General features: G+C 33.9%; 4 protein-coding genes across 5 annotated transcripts; 2 read left to right on the top strand and 2 right to left on the bottom strand.

Moving 5' to 3' along the window:
- Positions 1-913: 913 nt before the first annotated feature.
- On the top strand, positions 914-4,835 carry prop1 (PROP paired-like homeobox 1). The gene is made up of 3 exons (XM_058061296.1): positions 914-1,135; positions 2,932-3,161; positions 4,137-4,835. The coding sequence occupies exons 1-3, from the start codon at positions 1,051-1,053 to the stop codon at positions 4,491-4,493; spliced, it is 672 nt and encodes a 223-aa protein (XP_057917279.1). The 5' UTR covers positions 914-1,050; the 3' UTR covers positions 4,494-4,835.
- mcfd2 (multiple coagulation factor deficiency 2, ER cargo receptor complex subunit) lies at positions 4,544-9,475 on the bottom strand. Of its 2 annotated transcripts, none has more exons than XM_058061316.1 (4): positions 9,435-9,475; positions 7,692-7,871; positions 7,443-7,602; positions 4,544-6,289 (listed from the first exon to the last, which is right to left on the bottom strand). In XM_058061316.1, the coding sequence occupies exons 2-4, from the start codon at positions 7,865-7,867 to the stop codon at positions 6,158-6,160; spliced, it is 468 nt and encodes a 155-aa protein (XP_057917299.1). In that variant the 5' UTR covers positions 7,868-7,871; positions 9,435-9,475; the 3' UTR covers positions 4,544-6,157. The 2 variants fall into 2 exon arrangements, with proteins under 2 accessions (XP_057917299.1, XP_057917290.1); XM_058061307.1 differs by lacking the exon at positions 9,435-9,475 and adding an exon at positions 8,214-8,336.
- Positions 9,476-9,576: 101 nt separating this feature from the next.
- haao (3-hydroxyanthranilate 3,4-dioxygenase) lies at positions 9,577-16,552 on the top strand. Its single transcript, XM_058064933.1, has 10 exons — positions 9,577-9,740; positions 9,830-9,908; positions 10,078-10,161; positions 11,133-11,239; positions 12,461-12,550; positions 12,632-12,675; positions 12,759-12,904; positions 13,078-13,146; positions 14,199-14,281; positions 14,405-16,552. Exons 1-10 carry the CDS (start codon positions 9,652-9,654, stop codon positions 14,475-14,477), a joined length of 864 nt encoding a protein of 287 aa, XP_057920916.1. The 5' UTR covers positions 9,577-9,651; the 3' UTR covers positions 14,478-16,552.
- Positions 15,369-18,110, bottom strand: LOC131119991 (transmembrane protein 229B-like). Its single transcript, XM_058064934.1, has 2 exons — positions 17,927-18,110; positions 15,369-16,502 (listed from the first exon to the last, which is right to left on the bottom strand). The coding sequence occupies exons 1-2, from the start codon at positions 17,976-17,978 to the stop codon at positions 16,021-16,023; spliced, it is 534 nt and encodes a 177-aa protein (XP_057920917.1). The 5' UTR covers positions 17,979-18,110; the 3' UTR covers positions 15,369-16,020.
- Between the last annotated feature and the right edge of the window lie 1,299 nt (positions 18,111-19,409).

Below are 19,409 nucleotides of genomic sequence, written 5' to 3'. Positions count from 1 at the left end.
AAAATTGATAAAATGAATTAATACATAAAATAAATTTGCTAAATACAAGGATGAAGAGTCTTGAACCAGTCATGATGTGCTATATATATCACTATATTGACACTTACTATGGTACCCATTATGGCATTGGATGCTCATATCACTTCGTACTTCGGTATGTGACAAAAAATTTAAAAAAATGAAAAAAAAAATGTAAAGAAAATACCAAAAATACCAAAAAATACCAAAAATACCAAAAAAATACCAAAAAATACCAAATTTTAAAAAATATATATTTTTTAATATTAAACTATATTAGGAAAGCAGGAAGTGAACAAATGTAACAGTTACCGATTGTAAAAATACCAGATGGAGGGGTGGGATTTAATAAGCTTTGCTTCTTCCTACTCCTTTTGGACATGTGGAACCATTACCATTACCATTACCATTACCATTACCTATCCCAGCTGTCTTCAGGCGAGGGGCACGAAAAAAAAAAATCCAAACCTGTGCAAAAAAGTGATTGACTAACTTAAGTGTCATTCTGGAAAAGGTTATAAAACTCTTTCTATAGCTTTGGGACTCCAGCAAACCACAGTCAGAGCTATTATCCACAAATAGCAAAAAACATAAAACGATGGTGGACCTTGCCGGGAGTAGCCGGCCGACCAAAATGATCTTAAAAGCGCAGTGATGACTCATTCGAGAGGTCACAAAAGACCCCACAACACCATCTGCAGGCCTCACCTTAACCTTCAGTTAAGGTCAGTGTTCATGACTCAACCTCATTTTTAACCAGAAAACACGTTGATGGTGTTCATGTGGATGGATAAATAACAACATTTGACGTGATCTGTTCAGTATTTATTTATTCTTATTCTGTTTTCTTATTATTCTTATCTCTGTCTCGCTTTGGTTGGTTCATTTCGTGATTCTTCAGTCATCTCTGAAACACACCCACACAGGTAAAAGGTAAAGAGACACGTGACTTACAGGTTACTTTGGTCTGTATGCGTGTTGGGGGGGTCCTGACAGTGCTTACCTACCACCCACTCAGTGAGCAGTGCAGGGATGGCCCACATAAAAGTAACGGGGGAGGCTGAGAGGAGTCACCAGGACGTCTACTCAGATACGGCGACAGTTACGTCCACTGCAGGTGAGTTGAAAAAAAAGACGTGATAATAATAGAGAAGTAATTCAGGGTAAGATTTTATTTTATTGTGTGCCCAATTTTTTTTCCATCGAGGGCCAAATACTGAAACTGAAAGGATGCAAGGCCCATTTTGCTATTTTGGAAGAGAACACATGTAGATATGCTAAGACGTTTATATACTGTATATATTTCAAGAAAAGACTCCATCTCAACAAAAAGAGTACAAATTTCAGTCTTTTTTACTAATTTTCTTCTGTCGTTCAAATGTTCCAAATATTTCAAATTTATTTTTAATTATTATAATAATAATAATTATTATTATTATTATTTTGTAAATTTTCTCTTTGTTTTAAACTTTTGTTTTTTAAATTTTGCAATTTTCTAAAAATATTTTAATTTTTACTTTTTCCAATTACTTTCATTTCAATTCAATGCAACTAAAATAATAATTATTATTTTTCCTCCTAATGTTCTGAACCTTTTTTCTACTTAAAATATGACTTTTTTCCCTCTTCATACTTGTCTATTCCATTCCTGCTGTTGGTTTCTATTTCTTGTCATAATGACATCATACATCATAATTTTTTACAAAAATACTTTGTTTGTCTTTTATTTCAATTCAATTCAATGCAACTAAAATAATGTTATTTTTCCTCCTAATGTTCTGAACCTTTTTTCTACTTAAAATATGACTTTTTTCTTCTTTGTACTTGTCCATTTCATTCTTGCTGTTGGTTTCTATTTCTTGTCATAATGACATCATACATCATAACTTTTTACACAGCCTAATTTTCAGAAAATATAATAATATCATGACTCATATGCTGCTAAAAATGACATTTTTCCTCATAATAATGAATTATTCTAATAAAAATACTACTTTTTTTGTTAGCCCACAACTTTTTTCTTTTAATATTTTGACTTTATCGTTGTAAAATTACTGCTGACTTACTGCGTGTTAAATTATATTTTTTAAATGTTCATAATAATACATTATTGTAATAAAAATACCAATTTTCCTGTTAGCCCACAACTTTTTCTTTAAATATTTTGACTTTATCGTTGTAAAATTACTGCTGACTTACTGCATGTTAAATTATATTTAATAAAAATACCACTTTTTTTTGTTAGCCCACAACTTTTTTCTTTAAATATTTTGACTTTATTGTTGTAAAATTACTGCTGACTTACTGCATGTTAAATTATATTTTTAGAATGTTCATAATAATACATTGTTCTAATAAAAATACCACTTTTCCTGTTAGCCCACAACTTTTTTCTTTAAATATTTTGACTTTATTGTTGTAAAATTACTGCTGACGTACCGCGTGTTAAATTATATTTTTAGAATATGCTGCAGGCCAATGAAAAAACTGACTAATAAGTGTGATAAGTGTTTTTTAATCATATATACGTACAAGAAAATGCACTTCATGCAACCAATCATCAAATGGAGTCCTCCACTTTAACAAATTAGTCACATTGCTATGAGTTGTGGGAATAACCGGCATCAAATCCTCCAGTTTCTGGTATCTCTTTCTCACGAGTTTGTGTTTGGCAAATAAATCTCTCTCCATCTCAGGTTGCTTCATGCTAGTGGGAACCATACAGTCCGTCTAATCCGCCTTTTATCCAGGCTGCCATAGGTGACCTTGGGAGTTAAGTCGCTCTTTTTGCAGGATGACAACCCGGGCTACACGACGACATCACAAAACCGGAGCTGAAGAATTTCCTTAACTACGAATTTGCTTGTCAGCATCTGTGAAAAAAATCTCAGTCTTTCTTCATCCTGAAAGCAGATATCGGAGAGTCGCCGGACAAGGGGTCAGCGGGCGTGACCTCCACGGGGGCAGGTGTCAGCCGACGGAGCAGAGCCTTCCAGTCTCCGGCGAGGCGACGCCTCCGCACCACTTTCAGCCATAAGCAGCTGGAAGAGCTGGAGATGGCCTTTGGACAGAACCAGTATCCTGACGTCTACTTCAGGGAGGAGCTGGCCCGAATCACCAAGCTCAACGAGGCTCGTGTTCAGGTACGCACACGGGGTAACAATTCAAACACACTTAGTTTATTAGTTATATTTAACTTTATTATTTTTTTTTTATTAATATTATATTATATTTTTTATATTATTATTTATTTTACTTTATTTTTATTTTATTTAACGACAACAATTTCTTCAAATTTGAGGTACAAATTAAATGCTGACTCTAAATCCTAAATCTCTTTAATCCAAATATAAATATAATGTTAAATATGAATATATTTGAATTTGAAACCTAAATATATAATAAATATACATCATATATATAATAAATAAAAATAAATATACATTTTACAACTAAATATTAAATGAAAATATTGGACATATGTTAAATCTAAAACTTTAATATTAATATCAAAGCATAATTCATAATGCATAAATCAAAATGTTAAATATAAATGATAACTATGAATGTTAAACCGGAATATAAAATATGAATGTTGATTCTAAATATACATGTTAAGTTGAAATCTAATATTTTTAAATTATATTTATTTATTATTAAAAAATAAAATAAAATAAAATAAAATAAAATAAAATAAAATAAAATAAAATAAAATAAAATAAAATAAAATAAAATAAAATAAAATAAAATAAAATAAAATAAAATAAAATAAAAAATAAAATAAAATTTCATGGTGTTTGAGTGGTTAGCGCACAGGCCTCACAGCTAGGAGACCGGAGTTCAATTCCACCAATGCCATCTCTGTGTGGAGTTTGCATGTTCTCCCCGTGCATGCGTGGGTTTTCTCCGGGTACTCCGGTTTCCTCCCACATTCCCAAAACATTCCAAAATGTCCATAGGTATGAATGTGAGTGTGAATGGTTGTTTGTCTATATGTGCCCTGTGATTGGCTGGCGACCAGTCCACAGTACAGCTGGGATAGGCTCCAGCACCCTGCAACCCTCCTGAAAGAAGCTGCTGCTGTCCCCCTAAGGTATCTCATCCATGTGCGTCCACAGGTTTGGTTTCAGAACAGAAGAGCCAAGCAGCGTAAGCGTGAGCGCGCATCCCAAAAAGGTCTCCCTGCGGGTGTCATGTCAGGGCACAGGGCACTGCTGGGCAGCATCCATGTCCCGCCATCCGTGGCACGCCGCTATTACGCCCAGCCACTGGCCGCGGTTCTGCCTCCTGCCATGTTCCCCCACCACCCACCGCCGGGCACCGTCGGCCAGTATCCCTGCCCCTCCGTGACACCGCAGGCGACCCCTCAACACCATCATGAGGAATGGTACGGCCCGCTGAGGAGCAATCTGACTTCAACCGTGTTATCCCTGACCTCCATGCAGACCCTGGACACCCCCTCTCACTGGAGCTAAGCGTCCACCAGGAAGTAGATTGGGTTGTAGTGAGGTATTAGGCATATTCCTACTTATGGAGCATATTTTATGACAGTGTATCGATACCATTATTATACAAAGATAGTACAGTACCTGGAGAAATAGTCACAGTACAGTATGATGGAACTAAAACAATAATAAACATACTATCAAATTCAAGTGACGAAAGTTGATGTCACATGCTAACAAGCCAAGATGCTAATGCTTATTTAGCATGGGTGTCACAAGATGATTCACGAGATTGGGTGAACGAGAACGAAATGAGAAAAGATGTTAACGTTAATTTTAAGAAAAGTACAATGAAAAGTACTCAGTCGCAAAACAACACCGGTGCGTTTTTTAAATGTTATTGTTCCACAAATTGACACTAAACGATACGGTCTACATTTTTTGAGACAAAATTAACCATTGTTAAAATTATTTATACATATAATAATGCGATATTACCTTTAATATGTCATCTTTCACTCAACAACGTTGCGGAATTGCCATTTGCGACATGTATTTTATTTGTACTGTCTGTCAAACTTTTGCAGCATTTCTTAAAATGCTGGCTTTCCAATAAGGGGTGTCAGCATTTATAAATCCAGCTTGTAGTTGAACAATGCTAGCTCACTGCTTTTGTCTTAGCTTCTTGTCTTTGTCTGTTTACGTCAGGGCTATCCATTTACAATAAAAAAAACAACATAAATATTTGTGTTTTTATTAGTTATTAGTAAATTATCAATAAACTGTATGCTTGTGATTGAGGAAGACGTATTGACCGATGCAATTCCAATTACGTTAAAACATATTTAGAAGGCTGTAAACAGATTTCCTATGATCTTAGCTAGAAAAAATATTCCGGACTTAAATGAGGAATTAAATTGTCTGGAGGCAATTAACTGCAATAACCGCACTGGAGCCTCCATGGTTACTTTGTAGTGTTGGTAAAAATAAATTAAAAAACAAAAAAGTCTTCTGAATAGATTTTAATCGATCATTCTCAAAACAAAAAAAAGTTTCTCAATGTTCTTAAATATTTGTAATCAACATAAACTGAAGAATCAACACCAGATGACAAAATATATCAATAGAATTCATCCATAAACTGTACATTATTTTAAAAAAATGGCAAATGACGCAGCAGAGGTGAAGTTGTGTTGAGGTGCCTCACGTGGATTAAGCTTATCAACAAACTAGATTGTTTCTAGTGTTTCCATGTCACATTCACTTCTGTAATGATACATTCATGGTAAAGTCGACAGCGGGGTATGACAGTGATTGGCATCTTATCAGAATCCGGCCTTCTCTCTGGCGTGTTGTACTTTTATTACACAGCTCTCTGATGCTTTTTTTCTCAGCACCACTTTTGGTTTAGTTTGGTTTGGAATCCCCGTCTGTGGCCCATTGCATCTTTAGCTTGGAAAAGATGCTACAAATTGTGTGAAGCGGCCCTTAAAAAAAGGCACTATTGGAGGAAGCTACAAGACTGAAGCCAACCTAAAGGTTTTGTTATGAATTAGCCGCGTTGGAGGAAAAAAAGAAAGCTTCACCGATTCCTGCTGGAGACAACGATGGTCTCAACAAGCGGGCGCTCTGCAGGTTCCTTCCTGCTGCGTTGCGGGGGGGGGGGCAAAAACGGCATCATCTGAGGTAACGTGTTATTCCAGTGATTTGGCAAACTCTGCGTAGTCTATGTAACCGTCGTTGTTTTTGTCATCATCCCGAAGAACGTCATCGATTAGATTCATTAGATCTTCCTCTCGCATCGGCTGGCTGTTTTCTCCTCGCTCCTAAAAAAAACACCAACAAGGAAAATAAAGGAAATCATGTGAACGTCATCGGCCGCTGGTTTGAGCTACAGGCTCAAATCCCAATCCCGCAAAAAAAAGTTTGGAAAATTAGATTTGAGAAAAAGTTAATATTATGAGAATAAAGTCAAAATATTAGGTGACATTAAGTCATAATATTACAAAAAGAAAATTTATGAAGATAATTTAAGAAGTGTAAAATATTTGGAAAATAAAAAAACTGCAAAAATTAGGGAAAAAAATCCCAAAAGTTCATACTAATAATATGCTTTCCCCCTACAGTTGTCCTTCTGTTCTTAGGATTAATTGTTTCCACACCGGACCGCATAAAATGAATTTTTGTCAAGTATAATTCAAAATAAATTTAATATTTTCATAGTTAGCTATTATTAAAGCCCTGTAGTCATGAAGTAACACCCCTATAGTCACTTTGACACTCCAGGTTTTTTTTCTTGAAAAATATACTATATATAACTTCTTAAGATATCATAAAATATCATAAAAAGTTCCTTTTCTTTTATTCGCTCATCCTTTCACTTTTTTGGTGGAAAAACATTTGAAAACATGTATCGCTCTTCTTCGCGAGCTAAGGCGCTCCTGTGCCGCCCCTCCTACACCGTCCACAAAAATGATATACACATGTGTCATGGCCAATTATGCAAATTATAGGATTATTAAATAATTATAGAACGGCAGCAACTGTCGGGAGACTCTTCAAACTAGTGTTTTACTACTTTTACATATTTATGTTTTCTCTTAAATGGTACTTAAATTTTTCAAAACAATGTTTTATAATGTGACAATATGGCCGCTTAACCAGTCTACACTATTTAAGACAAATATGAAAACAAAATATAAAAGTGAGGTTTACTGGAAATATGGACCTGTCTAATGCATTTCAATATTGAAGATCACATTACCTAAATATGTAAAAAAAAAAAAGTGTAAAAATAGTGTAAAAATGTACAGTATGGGGAGTGTTTTATACAATGTAATGAGAAAAAAATATCATCTTACTCCACGGGACCAGTACTACCTTTGAAGTAGGATCAAGAACTGCACAACTGTACTATATATGTACTTGTGGTCACGCCTTAAAGAAAAACAAAATGCACAAAAGAGCACAACACCCTACCTCTCTGTGGACGTGCGTAATAGCCGTCGCTAACTCCAGCCCATCCAACAGGTTGTTGCCATCATAATCGTGCATCTTGAAATAGTGCAGCTGAAGTTCCTGGGGTGACATGTCCTTTTGCGGTTTGTCAATCACACCCTCCAAATGCTCCATAATGTGCCTGCGAGACAAGACAAGGGAGTTCACTGCTCCTGTGTGCCAACACGGCTTCAATAGAGCATGCGCAGGAGTAATATAGATGCGTCTCACTCTTTATCTTGGACTACGGTTTTGTCAAAGCGACCGTGACCCGAAAAGTGAGCAGCACTTTCAACCACTGGTGGCTGTCCCTGGTGATGGTCTCCATGACAGCGGACACACAGAAGAAAGGAGGACAGGAAGAGGATGAGGCCCCCCAATTGCGCATCACACCTGCTGCTTCTCATTGTGCTGAAAGGGAACACATTAGCAAAGTTTATTAAAGTTTACTTTGGGTGCACATTATATTGAGACACATGGGCAACAAAATACAGTGTCGAGTAAGGTTATAATAATAAATTTATGTGGTGTTATTACATGTGGTGATATTTTGCTGTCCTTTTTAACAAATTTAACAAGTTGACAGAAAACCGGAATTGTGACGCTAGCGCAAAGCCGACTGAAACACTAAGCTAGCACGACGCTCAATATTTTCTCTACGTCCAAATCCAATGGCTGTTGACGGCGAAGTTATTATATTAGAATACATTGAAACATATCTGCATTATCTGCATAAATAATTAATGTGTTCACCTGATTCCGCGAGGCTTCTGTGTTCGCTGGTTGTACAACAAGCGAGTCGACAGAGTTGACAGACCTCGACGCTTGCCGTAGTTCCGTTTGGACACGACATCGCATTGTGATTGGTCGATTTTGTCAAAGATGATGCATGTGGAGCAAGAGAGTTACCGTAATATTAGTATCGATTCGGTTCCACTAGCTTTTTGACGCTGTATAATGTATGTTCTGACGTTATAAGTACAAAGTTTATACGCATTGTAAACATATTTACCCCCTTCTGTAGTTTTTAAGAGTAGGATTATAAATATTTTGACAATTAATACGAATGTAGTCCCCGTATTTGCATACGTATTTCATTAAGGCTGTTTATGATATAAATATAATACTTACATAGTCCATACTATGTACGTTATTGTGCCAACCTCCAAAAACAAAAGCTGGGACTTAGCCAATATATTGTTTATATATATATATATATATATATATATATATATATATATATAAAAAATATATATATAAAATAATAAAACAATAATTATACATAAATACAAAATAAAATATATATAAAAATAAATATTATATATATATATATAATAAATAATATATATATATATATATATATATATATATATATATATATATATGTATATATATATATATATATTTAATTATTTTTATATATATTTTATTTAGTATTTATGTATAATTATTGTTTTATTATTATATATATATATATATATATATATAATATATATAATAAAAAAATAATAAAAAAATAATTATACATAAATACAAAATAAAATATATATAAAAATAAATATAATATATATATATATATAAAATAAATATAATATATATATATATATATAATAAATATATATATAATTTTTATATATATTTTATTTTGTATTTATGTATAATTATTGTTTTATTATTTTATATATATATTTTTTTATATATTTTGTATATTTTGTATATTTTTTTAATATATTTTGGACAACCCCGTATTACCACATTATATACCAGATTAAATTGGCTAGACATGCAAAAAATGCAAATATATTAAATCAACAAGGGAGGACTTTTCCACACTTTTCAACACTTTTCCACACCAATATATATAACTTTTTAGCATATCTACTTGTATTGGCTTACAAAATATGAAATTTGCCCTTGCATCCTTTCCCTTTGTTTATACACACTTTTTTGATATGATATGTAAGACTCTTCTACCTGCGTTTTTGTGAAAGATCGGTTGCAATGAAGTGTGTCTGAAGAACTCTTGTCAATGTCATGATAACATTGAAGGTAACCATTCACCAACTCACGACTCCTCCCACTCGCCTACACCCACTTTTGCATTTTGGACTTTCAGTGTCAGCCGGTCTTGTAAAAGCAAACAGTTCCGAGTGACAATATCACAGCAAGAACCAAACGTCTCCTTAAAATAATGAGCAGTAGTCGCCTTCTTGTGAATGTGGAGGAGTGGATAGCAGAGAATCAGAATGCTTTCCTGCCACCGGTGTGCAACAAGCTCATGTGAGTAGAAAGATACGTGACGTTGTATTGAACAAAATCCTCACCTGATGCTGCTTAAAAAAAAACGCTACTGTTTTCCGTTTATCCAGGCACTTTTCTCAGTTGAATATTATGTTTGTTGGGGGGCCAAACACCAGAAAAGATTACCATATTGAAGAAGGTGAAGAGGTAAGAAAAAAGCACATATTTTCAATGAATTCCACCAGATTTGTAATATAAACTCATATAGGCATGACCCATTGTGGGGAAATGACAGTTTGATAGAATATTTAACATGCAGTAAGTAGTATATCCAAGTTATCCAGCAACTGAGAGCAATGTTATTTATTTCCAACAGCTATTCTACCAAGTGAAGGGAGACATGTGTCTGAAGGTGATTGAAAACGGCAAGAACAAGGACGTGCACATCAAGGAGGGAGAGGTGAGCTTGAATTATGCATTTGTAAGCAAAGAAATAATATCATGATTGACACTTTTGTTACAATAAGTTGATATAAAAAAGGTAAAAATAAATAAATAAATAAATAAAATAAAGACCCTTATCAATGTTTTTTCTCTTAAATAATATTAAACACATATTTTATTTTACATTTTTTATTTTATTTTATTTTATTTTATTTTATTTTATTTTATTTTATTTTATTTTAATTTAATTTAATTTAATTTAATTTAATTTAATTTAATTTAATTTAATTTAATTTAATTTAATTTAATTTAATTTAATTTTTATAAATGGAGCCTATCCCAGCTGTCTTGGGGCGAGAGGCGGGGCCAGCCAATCACAAGGCACATATAAACAAACAACCATTCACACTCACATTCATACCTATAGACAATTTGGAGTCGCCAATTAACCTAGCATGTTTTTGGAATGTGGGAGGAAACCGGAGTACCCGGAGAAAACCCACACATGCACGAGGAGAACATGCAAACTCCACACAGAGATGGCCGAGAGTGGAATTGAACTCGGGTCTCCTAGCTGTGAGGCCTAGAACCACTATTTATTTTAAGAACTAAAAAACTCAAAATACAAAGGTGGTGTCTGCATTGATTTTCCTGCTACATTGTGTCTTTGTCAACAATCAAGTCTTCTTTGAAGATCAAAACAACCTTAAATGTTTATTAATCGTTTTTTATTCATAATTTATATGTATTAAGAATAGTTTTATGCACATAAAACTTGTTTTTGTTAGACTTGCGGCATACAGTAACTGTATTAGTAGGCGAAGAACTACAGAGTCAACTGCTGATGACATCATAGAAAGGTGACAGAGCTGACTTAAGGTGGTGTCTATGGATTAACAAGCTGAGGATGCTAACAAAGGGTGATATTGGGTGTCGGGATGTGGTGTGTCGCAGCAATTATATCCCGTTTATATTCCCGTTTTTCAGATGTTCCTGCTGCCTGCTCGGATCCCGCACTCCCCCCAGCGGGAGGCCAACACTGTGGGACTGGTGGTGGAGCGGAGGCGACTGCTCACTGAGATTGACTGCCTCAGGTTGGGCCTCCTTGATCTACGGCACGGGGGTCGGCAACCCGTGTTCTGGAGCTGCATGCTGAGCTTCAGCGTCGCAATGCTTGAATCTTTTGCATGTTTTTGAAAATATTTCAAATTATCCGACTGCAGCCAAGATGAATACATCTTGGCTGAGTTCTGACTGGTGATTCGATAATATTGAGGAAGGGCGGCCGACCCCTCATGTATAGAAACATACATAAACACCAAATGATCGGATATTAAACAAAGCTAAATATACTATTTGCTTCAATGTATTACATTGCATTTTCCCACATTATGTATTGTATGATTGCATTTCATCACCATGTGTTCATATTGAAAGGTATTATATAGAGCAGGGGTGCTCACACTTTTTCAGCATGCGAGCTACTTTTAAAATGACCGAGTCAAAATGATCTACCCACTACAAAAATGCAAAACATCTATTTATTTTCAAATGTATTGAGGATTATTTGTACGTACAATGTATGTTGATGTACCTTACATAACCAAATGAGCCAATATTGCAAAACACACATAATTAACTATTAACATTTTTTGTAATTACCTGAGTTTACTTTGATGACTTGCACTGAATTGAACCAGCCAGGGATGCATAGTCCGGACAGTAGCTGCTGATAGCCAGCCTCAAGCACACTTCCAAATGTTTATCAGTCATGGATAATATCCGTATCATAATATCTGTATAATATTCCATATCCGTATGGAAGTGATATGTTTTTTGCCTTTTTACTTGGTCCAGTTTTTGCCTTTTTACTTGGTCCAGCTCCTTCACTCATTTTAGTGACCATAAACTTTAGCGAGGGCTTAAAATCTCGCAATTCGCCGACTAGCTTAGCACTTTGCATCGTTGTTTACGCATGAGCGGTGACCTAAAGGTCAAAATTCAGTTGTCATCTGACTGGTTGTCCTGTATGTCAATCAAGTAACGGGGATGGATGATAGGCTGACATCGTAAGTTCTGCTGCACTTAGAGACGTTGTTTGATTTGATTGGTCGCCCGAAGGGCAACATTCAGTTGTCATCTGAATGGCTGCCCTGTATATCAATCAAGTGACGGCATTGATGCTGGGATGATATTTTTTTAATGTCACGCCGCGATCGACCAGCGATCGACCAGTACCACCTCCGCGATCGACCGGTAGATCGCGATCGACTTAATGAGCACCCCTGATGTAGAGCATGTCTTGATGCCTTCAGGTACTATGTAGAGAACACAAACGACATCCTCTTTGAGAAATGGTTCTACTGTGAAGATCTTGGAACCCAACTAGTCCCAATCATCCAAGAGTAAGAAACTTCATGTTATGATCACTCACAACGTTCTTGTTAATTTTTATTTGTTTCAATTATTTATCCGATTATTTCCAGATTCATGGCATCCAAGCAGTACAAGACTGGAAAACCCGATCCCGGTGAGCCATCATGTTTGGGTCCACTGGATCTGAATCTTGTTTGGTTTTTCTGGAGTTTCATGATTTTATTTTTGTTGGTGCAGATAAAGACTTCGGAGAGCCTCCGTTCCAAATGAACAACATGAATGTGATGTCGCCCTTTTGCTTTAAGTCCTGGTTGGAGAAACACAAGCCGTTCCTGACCAATGGCAGCCCGATAAACATGTTTGGGGCTCAGTTTGAGACAGAGGTACAATCATCTACAAGGTGTATATTTCAATCGATATGGAGTGGATTCGATTTTGGGTCCAAAAAGGATTTTTTTTTTAGGATTTTTTACGTCAAGCACATGACAGATGTCACTCTATGGTTCAGTTTCCAATGATGCAAACGTGAATTAATAACTGCTCATGACCTTGACAGGTAACCTTGTTTGGAGCCGGTTTAACTGATGCGTCCATACTGCAAAGCGATGTTTGGATTTGGCAACTGGTATGTTCTTATTTTATTATAGCGTCATCTTTTATGACATTAACTTAACATCAATTGCCAACATGCGGATCATTCTGAAAAAAAAAAAAAAACTGAATCTAGCTTTGTGTTATAGAATAAAAATTTATTATTAGCATGGACTTCTGTCTTTTTTATTTTTTTTTTTTTCAAAATATTTTAACTTTCACTTTTAATAATCTTTGTTAATATTTTTTGCGTTATATAATGACATTTTCCCCATAATAACCAAAATTTTTCAACTTATTTTTTTTCTTAATATTATGACTTATTTTTTTTCTTTTTTTCTTTACTATTTTCACTATGTGATACTAAATTTTTTTTTTACATGTATGTCATTAAATATGTTTTTCTTTTAATATTTTGACTTTATTCTCATAAAATGACATTTGTTTTTTCCATTTCTACTATTATTAATTTTTTTTTATTTTCCAGCTACTTCAACTTTCTTGTTGTAAATTTTCTTCTTGTTATTATGTGGCTTCATTCCTGTAATATTTTGACTTCATTTTCACAACATTGTAACTTTTTCTGCAATCTAATATTTTCAAAAATTACAACTTTATTTGTTGTTTTGTTTCTCATAATATTACAATGTTCAAAAAATATCCTATTATGATATAACTCCCATGGATTTATGACTTTTTCTTGTTAGATTACAACTTTTTTCTCTTAATATTTTGACTTTATTCTTGTAAACTGACTGCTGATTTGTGTTGTTTTTTTCAGTTTTCTTGTTTTTTTTTATGTTTTTAGTGTTGCTACCCAATTAAAAACAAACAGTTGCAGCCTGCAAATGGCCTCCAGACCACACTTTGACCACCGCTGACATACATTAAACAATACCAACATTGAGGAAGTCTTTGGATAATTACATTTAAAAACAAATTTGTGTCATTTTCTAGTGTCGTTTCCTGATTTTTAAACAAATTAATAAGTAAAATTAAGTTAATTGAACTAAAAAAAAATGTCCAGGGTATAACGTGTAAATGATGTTGGACTAAAGAACATCTTTTTCTCTTTTTCACCCCCAGGAAGGATCCTCGTGGGTAACCATGAATGAACAGAAGTTTAATCTCTCTGCGGGGAATAGTTTGCTGGTTCCTGAGCATAACCAGTCAGTCAACGTTATTACCAAAATATCAATGAGACACAAACACACTGTGATTTCTATCATTTCACCAAATTTATTGGAGGTTATGATTTGTTCATACAATATATTTCATATCTTCTCCATTAGGTACCAGTGGCAGAGAGATGAGGAGACTGTGGCACTGGTTGTGGTCCAAAACCCTGAGCGTAAAAGACCCTGATCTTACACACTAAACATACAGTAATGTTGTGAAAAACCATAACCACAAAGTGTTAAATTCATATCAGCATAAAGAATTGTGGACAAATGACTTCATGGTAATGTTAAAATTCAACTTCCACTAAAAAATGTCGGTATAAAATCTTTGTGTAATTTTGCAATTTCCATTCGTGTCAGTTTTAAAATGTGCAATGTATACATTTATTTCATAATACGTTCGCTAAACTCATCACACAGCCAGTTAACACTTACATTTATTATACCTGATAAATATACAAATATGTACCAACATGACTGTAAAAGATGTAAAATGTTAAAAATACTACAATTTTAAAGTTTTTCTATAATACATTTCATATGAGAAAAGCATTTTATGGAGGACAAGAGAAAAATGATGGATGTAAGGCTCTGTAATGCTGCTTCTGTCCACCAGAGGGAGCCAAATGAACGTGGAGGGAGGCTGACGTCATAGCAGCGACCCCACAGACATCAATAAATATAAAAAACGCTGATTATCTCACAAGTGTCACCCTTACATCCTGGTCAATCACGACTTGCGATTTTGTGTCTCATGTCTTAAAAAAAACATAACAAGTTTATTGTTGTTAATCTGTTTTTTTCTCATTAGGACGTGACGTTCTTTGCTTAATAATTTGTAATAATTATTCTTATAAAATTAATTAGTGTTTTTTTATTTCATTTATAATGATTATTATTCAACTATTCCAATCTTATTCTCAAAATTATCACTTTATTCCCATGATTTTAATTCTTGTTACATCATAACTTTTTTCTGCAACATAAATTTCCAAAAATTACAACTTTTTTCAATTACAACTGTTTTGTTTGTTTCTCATATATTTTTTTTTTTTTTACAATTTTTACTACTTCAACTCTATGCTACTAAAATCTTACTTTCGTTCATAATATGAGTTTATTTTTGTAAATCTGTGACTTCTGTTTTTCTGTTAGTATTTTTATTTTATTTCTTCAAAAATTAAAAAAATTTTGTTGTTTAGTTTTTCATCATGTTAATGACTTTTTCTGAACTTTTATATATGTATATTATGTTATTGTTCCTCATTATATTACATTATTGTCATTAAATGATCATTTTTTTTCTCGGTTACAACTTTTTTTCTCGGAATATTTTTACATTATTATTTTACGTTCTATTTTACGTTATTCTTCTACTGCTGCTTTTTTAATTGTTCTTTTTTTTGTATTATTGTTAATTAATATTTTTAGATTTTGCTGCTGGACACCACTGTTCTGGAGACAACTGTTTATTTAATTGATACAGGTAGTTTAAAAATTTATTATACAACAAACCAAAACATTCTCAGAAAATATCACAATCACTTATAAAATTAGACAGCAATACAAAAAAATGCCAGAATTGATAAAAACACACGTATTTAAAGTTAAATGACATACACTACAAACAATTAAAAGCCTTTAATTTTATCCAAAATATGTGTGCACTGAGTTCTACTTTGTTTTATTGCTGCTCTTGGAGGTTCATTTTTTGAACCAATGCCTGTTTACTTGTACAATCTTATCCTCAGAGTGTTTGCGATTACATGCTGCTCTGCTATAAAAGCTGCAACAGCCCAAGGAAGAGCATATTCCAGAGTCACCAGTCCTCCAAAGTTGTACTTATACCCCGAGTAGTCCCACGGACAGGCCTTCAGCAACCTGAGTGCAGTACCCCAGGTGAATTCCCACGTGTAGATGAACAGGGTGTACATTAAGAGACGCAGAGGCAGTGCTTGGTGACCAATTAGCAGCCGGCTTCTCAGCTTCTCCAGGATGTAGATCGCAGTGGCGTACATAGGCAGGGCCCAAAGACTGCTGTAGCCCATCATCCTCCTGTCCCGGATGCTGCACCAGTCCAGCACGGCCGTGAAACACACCTCACAGAGGCAGCCATGTAGCGCGTACACGTAGAGACGAGCGAGCACGGATAGTGGACGAGAGGAGACGCTTCCATGGGGCTCTGTTAGGACTTCATCTGTAATGTGTCCTGACAACAAGAACTGAGTTAGTTAGTACCGGTTAGTAGTATAGTTAGTAGTGACAAAATTAACAAAATAACAAAATAACAAAATAACAAAATAACAAAATAACAAAATAAAAACAATAAAAAATAAAAAAATAAAAAAATAAAAAAATAAAAAAATAAAAAATAAAAAAATAAAAAAATAAAAAAATAAAAAAATAAAAAAATAAAAAAATAAAAAAATAAAAAAATAAAAAAATAAAAAAATAAAAAAAATAAAACATTAAAAATTTTAAAATTTTAAAATTTTAAAATTTTAAAATTTAAATAAAACATAAAAACATAAAAACATAAAAACATAAAAACATAAAAACATAAAAAATTAAAAATTAAAAATTAAAAATTAAAAATTAAAAATTAAAAATTAAAAATTAAAAATTAAAAATTAAAAATTAAAAATTAAAAATTAAAAATTAAAAATTAAAAATTAAAAATTAAAAAATTACAAAATTAAAAAATTACAAAATTACAAAATTACAAAATTTAAACATTTAAACATTTAAAAAAATAATAAAATAAATTAATAAATGAAATAAATTTGCTAAATACAAGTCATGATGTGCTCTCTATATCACTATATTGACACTTACTATGGTACCCATTATGGCATTGGATGCTCATATCACCTCGTACTTCTGTATGTGACAAAAAAAACCAAAAAACTAAATAAAAATTAATAAAAATTAATAAAATTAATTAATTAATTTGCTAAATACAAGGATGAAGAGTCTTGAACCAGTCATGATGTGCTATATATATCACTATATTGACACTTACTATGGTACCCATTATGGCATTGGATGCTCATATCACCTCCTACTTTGGTACGTGATAAAAAAAAAACTAACTATATTAGGAAAGCAGGAAGTGAACAAATGTAACAGTTACTGGTTGTAAAAGTACCAGATGGAGGGGTAGGATTTAATAAGCTTTGCTTCTTCCTACTCCTTTTGGACATGTGGAACTGGGAACTGATTATGGGATGCGCTCAATTGTAATCTGATGCATGTTCAAATGAAATAAAACCATTACCATTACCATTACCATTACCATTCGCTGCAGCCTCATAGGACTGACAGCCAATTTACCTTCTCTACTTGGGATTAAGAGGCTAAGATCTCAGCTTAACTAATCAAAGCCTCCGAAAAAATCAATAGCTGCTCAGTGTGTTTTTGTTCCTACTGAATGACATTGTTTATTCTTAACTGTACCTTTCATTAAAACTGCACGATTAACTAAAGTCATAAAATACCATTGCCACCTGCTGCATTACTACATTAATTGCAGTGTCAATTAAAGTTACTAACATCAAGTTACTACATGTGGATACGGCAGCCATAGAACGTAAACTACAAGCGCAACATTAAGAGTCATACAGTAACTCTCACCTGAGTCACGGCTACCTGGTGTTCTCCTCTCGTGTAGTATTCTCGCCTCCATCCTCAGGTAGCATATGTGTCCCTGTGCCTTGTTAATCCCTGTGTGTGCGTATATGTGTGTGTATTTGTGGATCCTGGGCTAAACATTAAGCTGATCCATGTTGGACACAGAAGTGCCTGTGACAGGCTGAGGTCGATGATGATGATGAGGAAGCAAATCTGGACGACGTGGTAATTGTGTGTGTGTGTGTGTTACAAATGCCAGTATTGATCTGTTAGGTGCTGATATGAACGCTGGCTTTCACATCGTCGGTCAAGGTGCTGGTTTGTGTATTGATGTGTGCTGAAATGCAAACATTAGATCATCTACATTGTACATTGAAACCCAAATTAATAAACTGTTGAGTCATTATTAACAATGAACATGTGAGCTGGACTTATCATCAAAGACAATACATTTTTCTATTGTTAATTCTTTTGAATTAGTAGTTAAAATTCGGTCATGAATTGGTAGTCTCACTTCAAAACTAACAGTGAGTCAATACAGAAACACGCACTGTGTAAAGATGGCTACAGTTTGAGGAACATTAGACCTCCAGATCAGAGTCCATAGAATCAGTAAACATGAATGTGGAAGGAGAATACACCATATCAGAGTCAATGACCGTAAAGTTATCAAAGTGTGGACACTTAATATATTATGTGTTATCACCAAGGTTTAGTTAGGGAAATTAAGAAGAGAATTAGAGAATTAAAAGCCACCTCCCTTGGGAAAGAACAAGCATGTAAATATAAATAATCCCTGATGATATTATCCATCCATAATTGAGATAGATTTCAGATGAGGGAATACACTAGATATGGTAACTCAGCTCATTAGTCTTCTTTTATTACGCTATTTGCTGGAGGAATTAACACTCTGAGGCATCAATCAATTGAATTAAAACACTTTATTACAAAAATTACAATAAATTAAGTCGCCACAAAACAAGTCACGCGCAAAATAATGACATCTAGTGGTCACAGCTAGATACAGCAGGTTTCATGAAACTAACATCAAAAACGAAAGTTGTTGTTCCGATCGATTTTTTTTTTTAAATGGATTAGTGAAAGTTGTGTTGAGAGTTGATAAACTTTGGCAAACATTCAAAGTCTTGGCATTTACCCTAACCCTAACTTTGGCATTTATACACCTGTATAAAACACATTAGCTGGCAGAGTTTTACTTTGAAACGGAAGTAGAATAATATGACGTCGAACGTCACTCCAGCTTCCGCCTTTTGTCTTCCTCGTTTTTTCTTAAGGCGACTACATGGTGTGTTAGCGCCGCCACTGGACTGGATAGTTGTAGTAAAATAAACGATTAACATAAATGAAGATAGAACAAAACAAATATAAAAACAAATGTGATTAGTTCACGTTTTAATTCGATTAAGAAGAAACTAGTACCTACAACTAATTGCGTTCTTTAAAGAGATTTGCCCAACAACGA

The sequence above is a fragment of the Doryrhamphus excisus genome, chromosome 2, assembly GCF_030265055.1.
Source record: "Doryrhamphus excisus isolate RoL2022-K1 chromosome 2, RoL_Dexc_1.0, whole genome shotgun sequence".
NCBI classification, from domain to species: Eukaryota; Metazoa; Chordata; class Actinopteri; order Syngnathiformes; family Syngnathidae; genus Doryrhamphus; species Doryrhamphus excisus.
Note: the sequence above shows the minus strand (reverse complement) of the source record. Positions and strands in the feature narration are given on the sequence as shown.

Bases quoted from the DNA above. Each gene is read 5' to 3' on its own strand.
- mcfd2 (XM_058061316.1), bottom strand. From the start codon at position 7,867: ATGAGAAGCAGCAGGTGTGATGCGCAATTGGGGGGCCTCATCCTCTTC. The intron at 7,603-7,691 runs GTGAGACGCATC...CTTGTCTCGCAG, and splicing joins ACCGTAGTCCAAGATAAAGA to GCACATTATGGAGCATTTGG. The intron at 6,290-7,442 runs GTAGGGTGTTGT...TGTTTTTTTTAG, and splicing joins TTACGCACGTCCACAGAGAG to GAGCGAGGAGAAAACAGCCA.
- prop1 (XM_058061296.1), top strand. From the start codon at position 1,051: ATGGCCCACATAAAAGTAACGGGGGAGGCTGAGAGGAGTCACCAGGAC. The intron at 1,136-2,931 runs GTGAGTTGAAAA...TCCTGAAAGCAG, and splicing joins GACAGTTACGTCCACTGCAG to ATATCGGAGAGTCGCCGGAC. The intron at 3,162-4,136 runs GTACGCACACGG...GTGCGTCCACAG, and splicing joins TCAACGAGGCTCGTGTTCAG to GTTTGGTTTCAGAACAGAAG.
- haao (XM_058064933.1), top strand. From the start codon at position 9,652: ATGAGCAGTAGTCGCCTTCTTGTGAATGTGGAGGAGTGGATAGCAGAG. The intron at 10,162-11,132 runs GTGAGCTTGAAT...CCCGTTTTTCAG, and splicing joins TGCACATCAAGGAGGGAGAG to ATGTTCCTGCTGCCTGCTCG. The intron at 12,676-12,758 runs GTGAGCCATCAT...TTGTTGGTGCAG, and splicing joins GACTGGAAAACCCGATCCCG to ATAAAGACTTCGGAGAGCCT.
- LOC131119991 (XM_058064934.1), bottom strand. From the start codon at position 17,978: ATGGAGGCGAGAATACTACACGAGAGGAGAACACCAGGTAGCCGTGAC. The intron at 16,503-17,926 runs GTGAGAGTTACT...TCTTGTTGTCAG, and splicing joins ACCAGGTAGCCGTGACTCAG to GACACATTACAGATGAAGTC.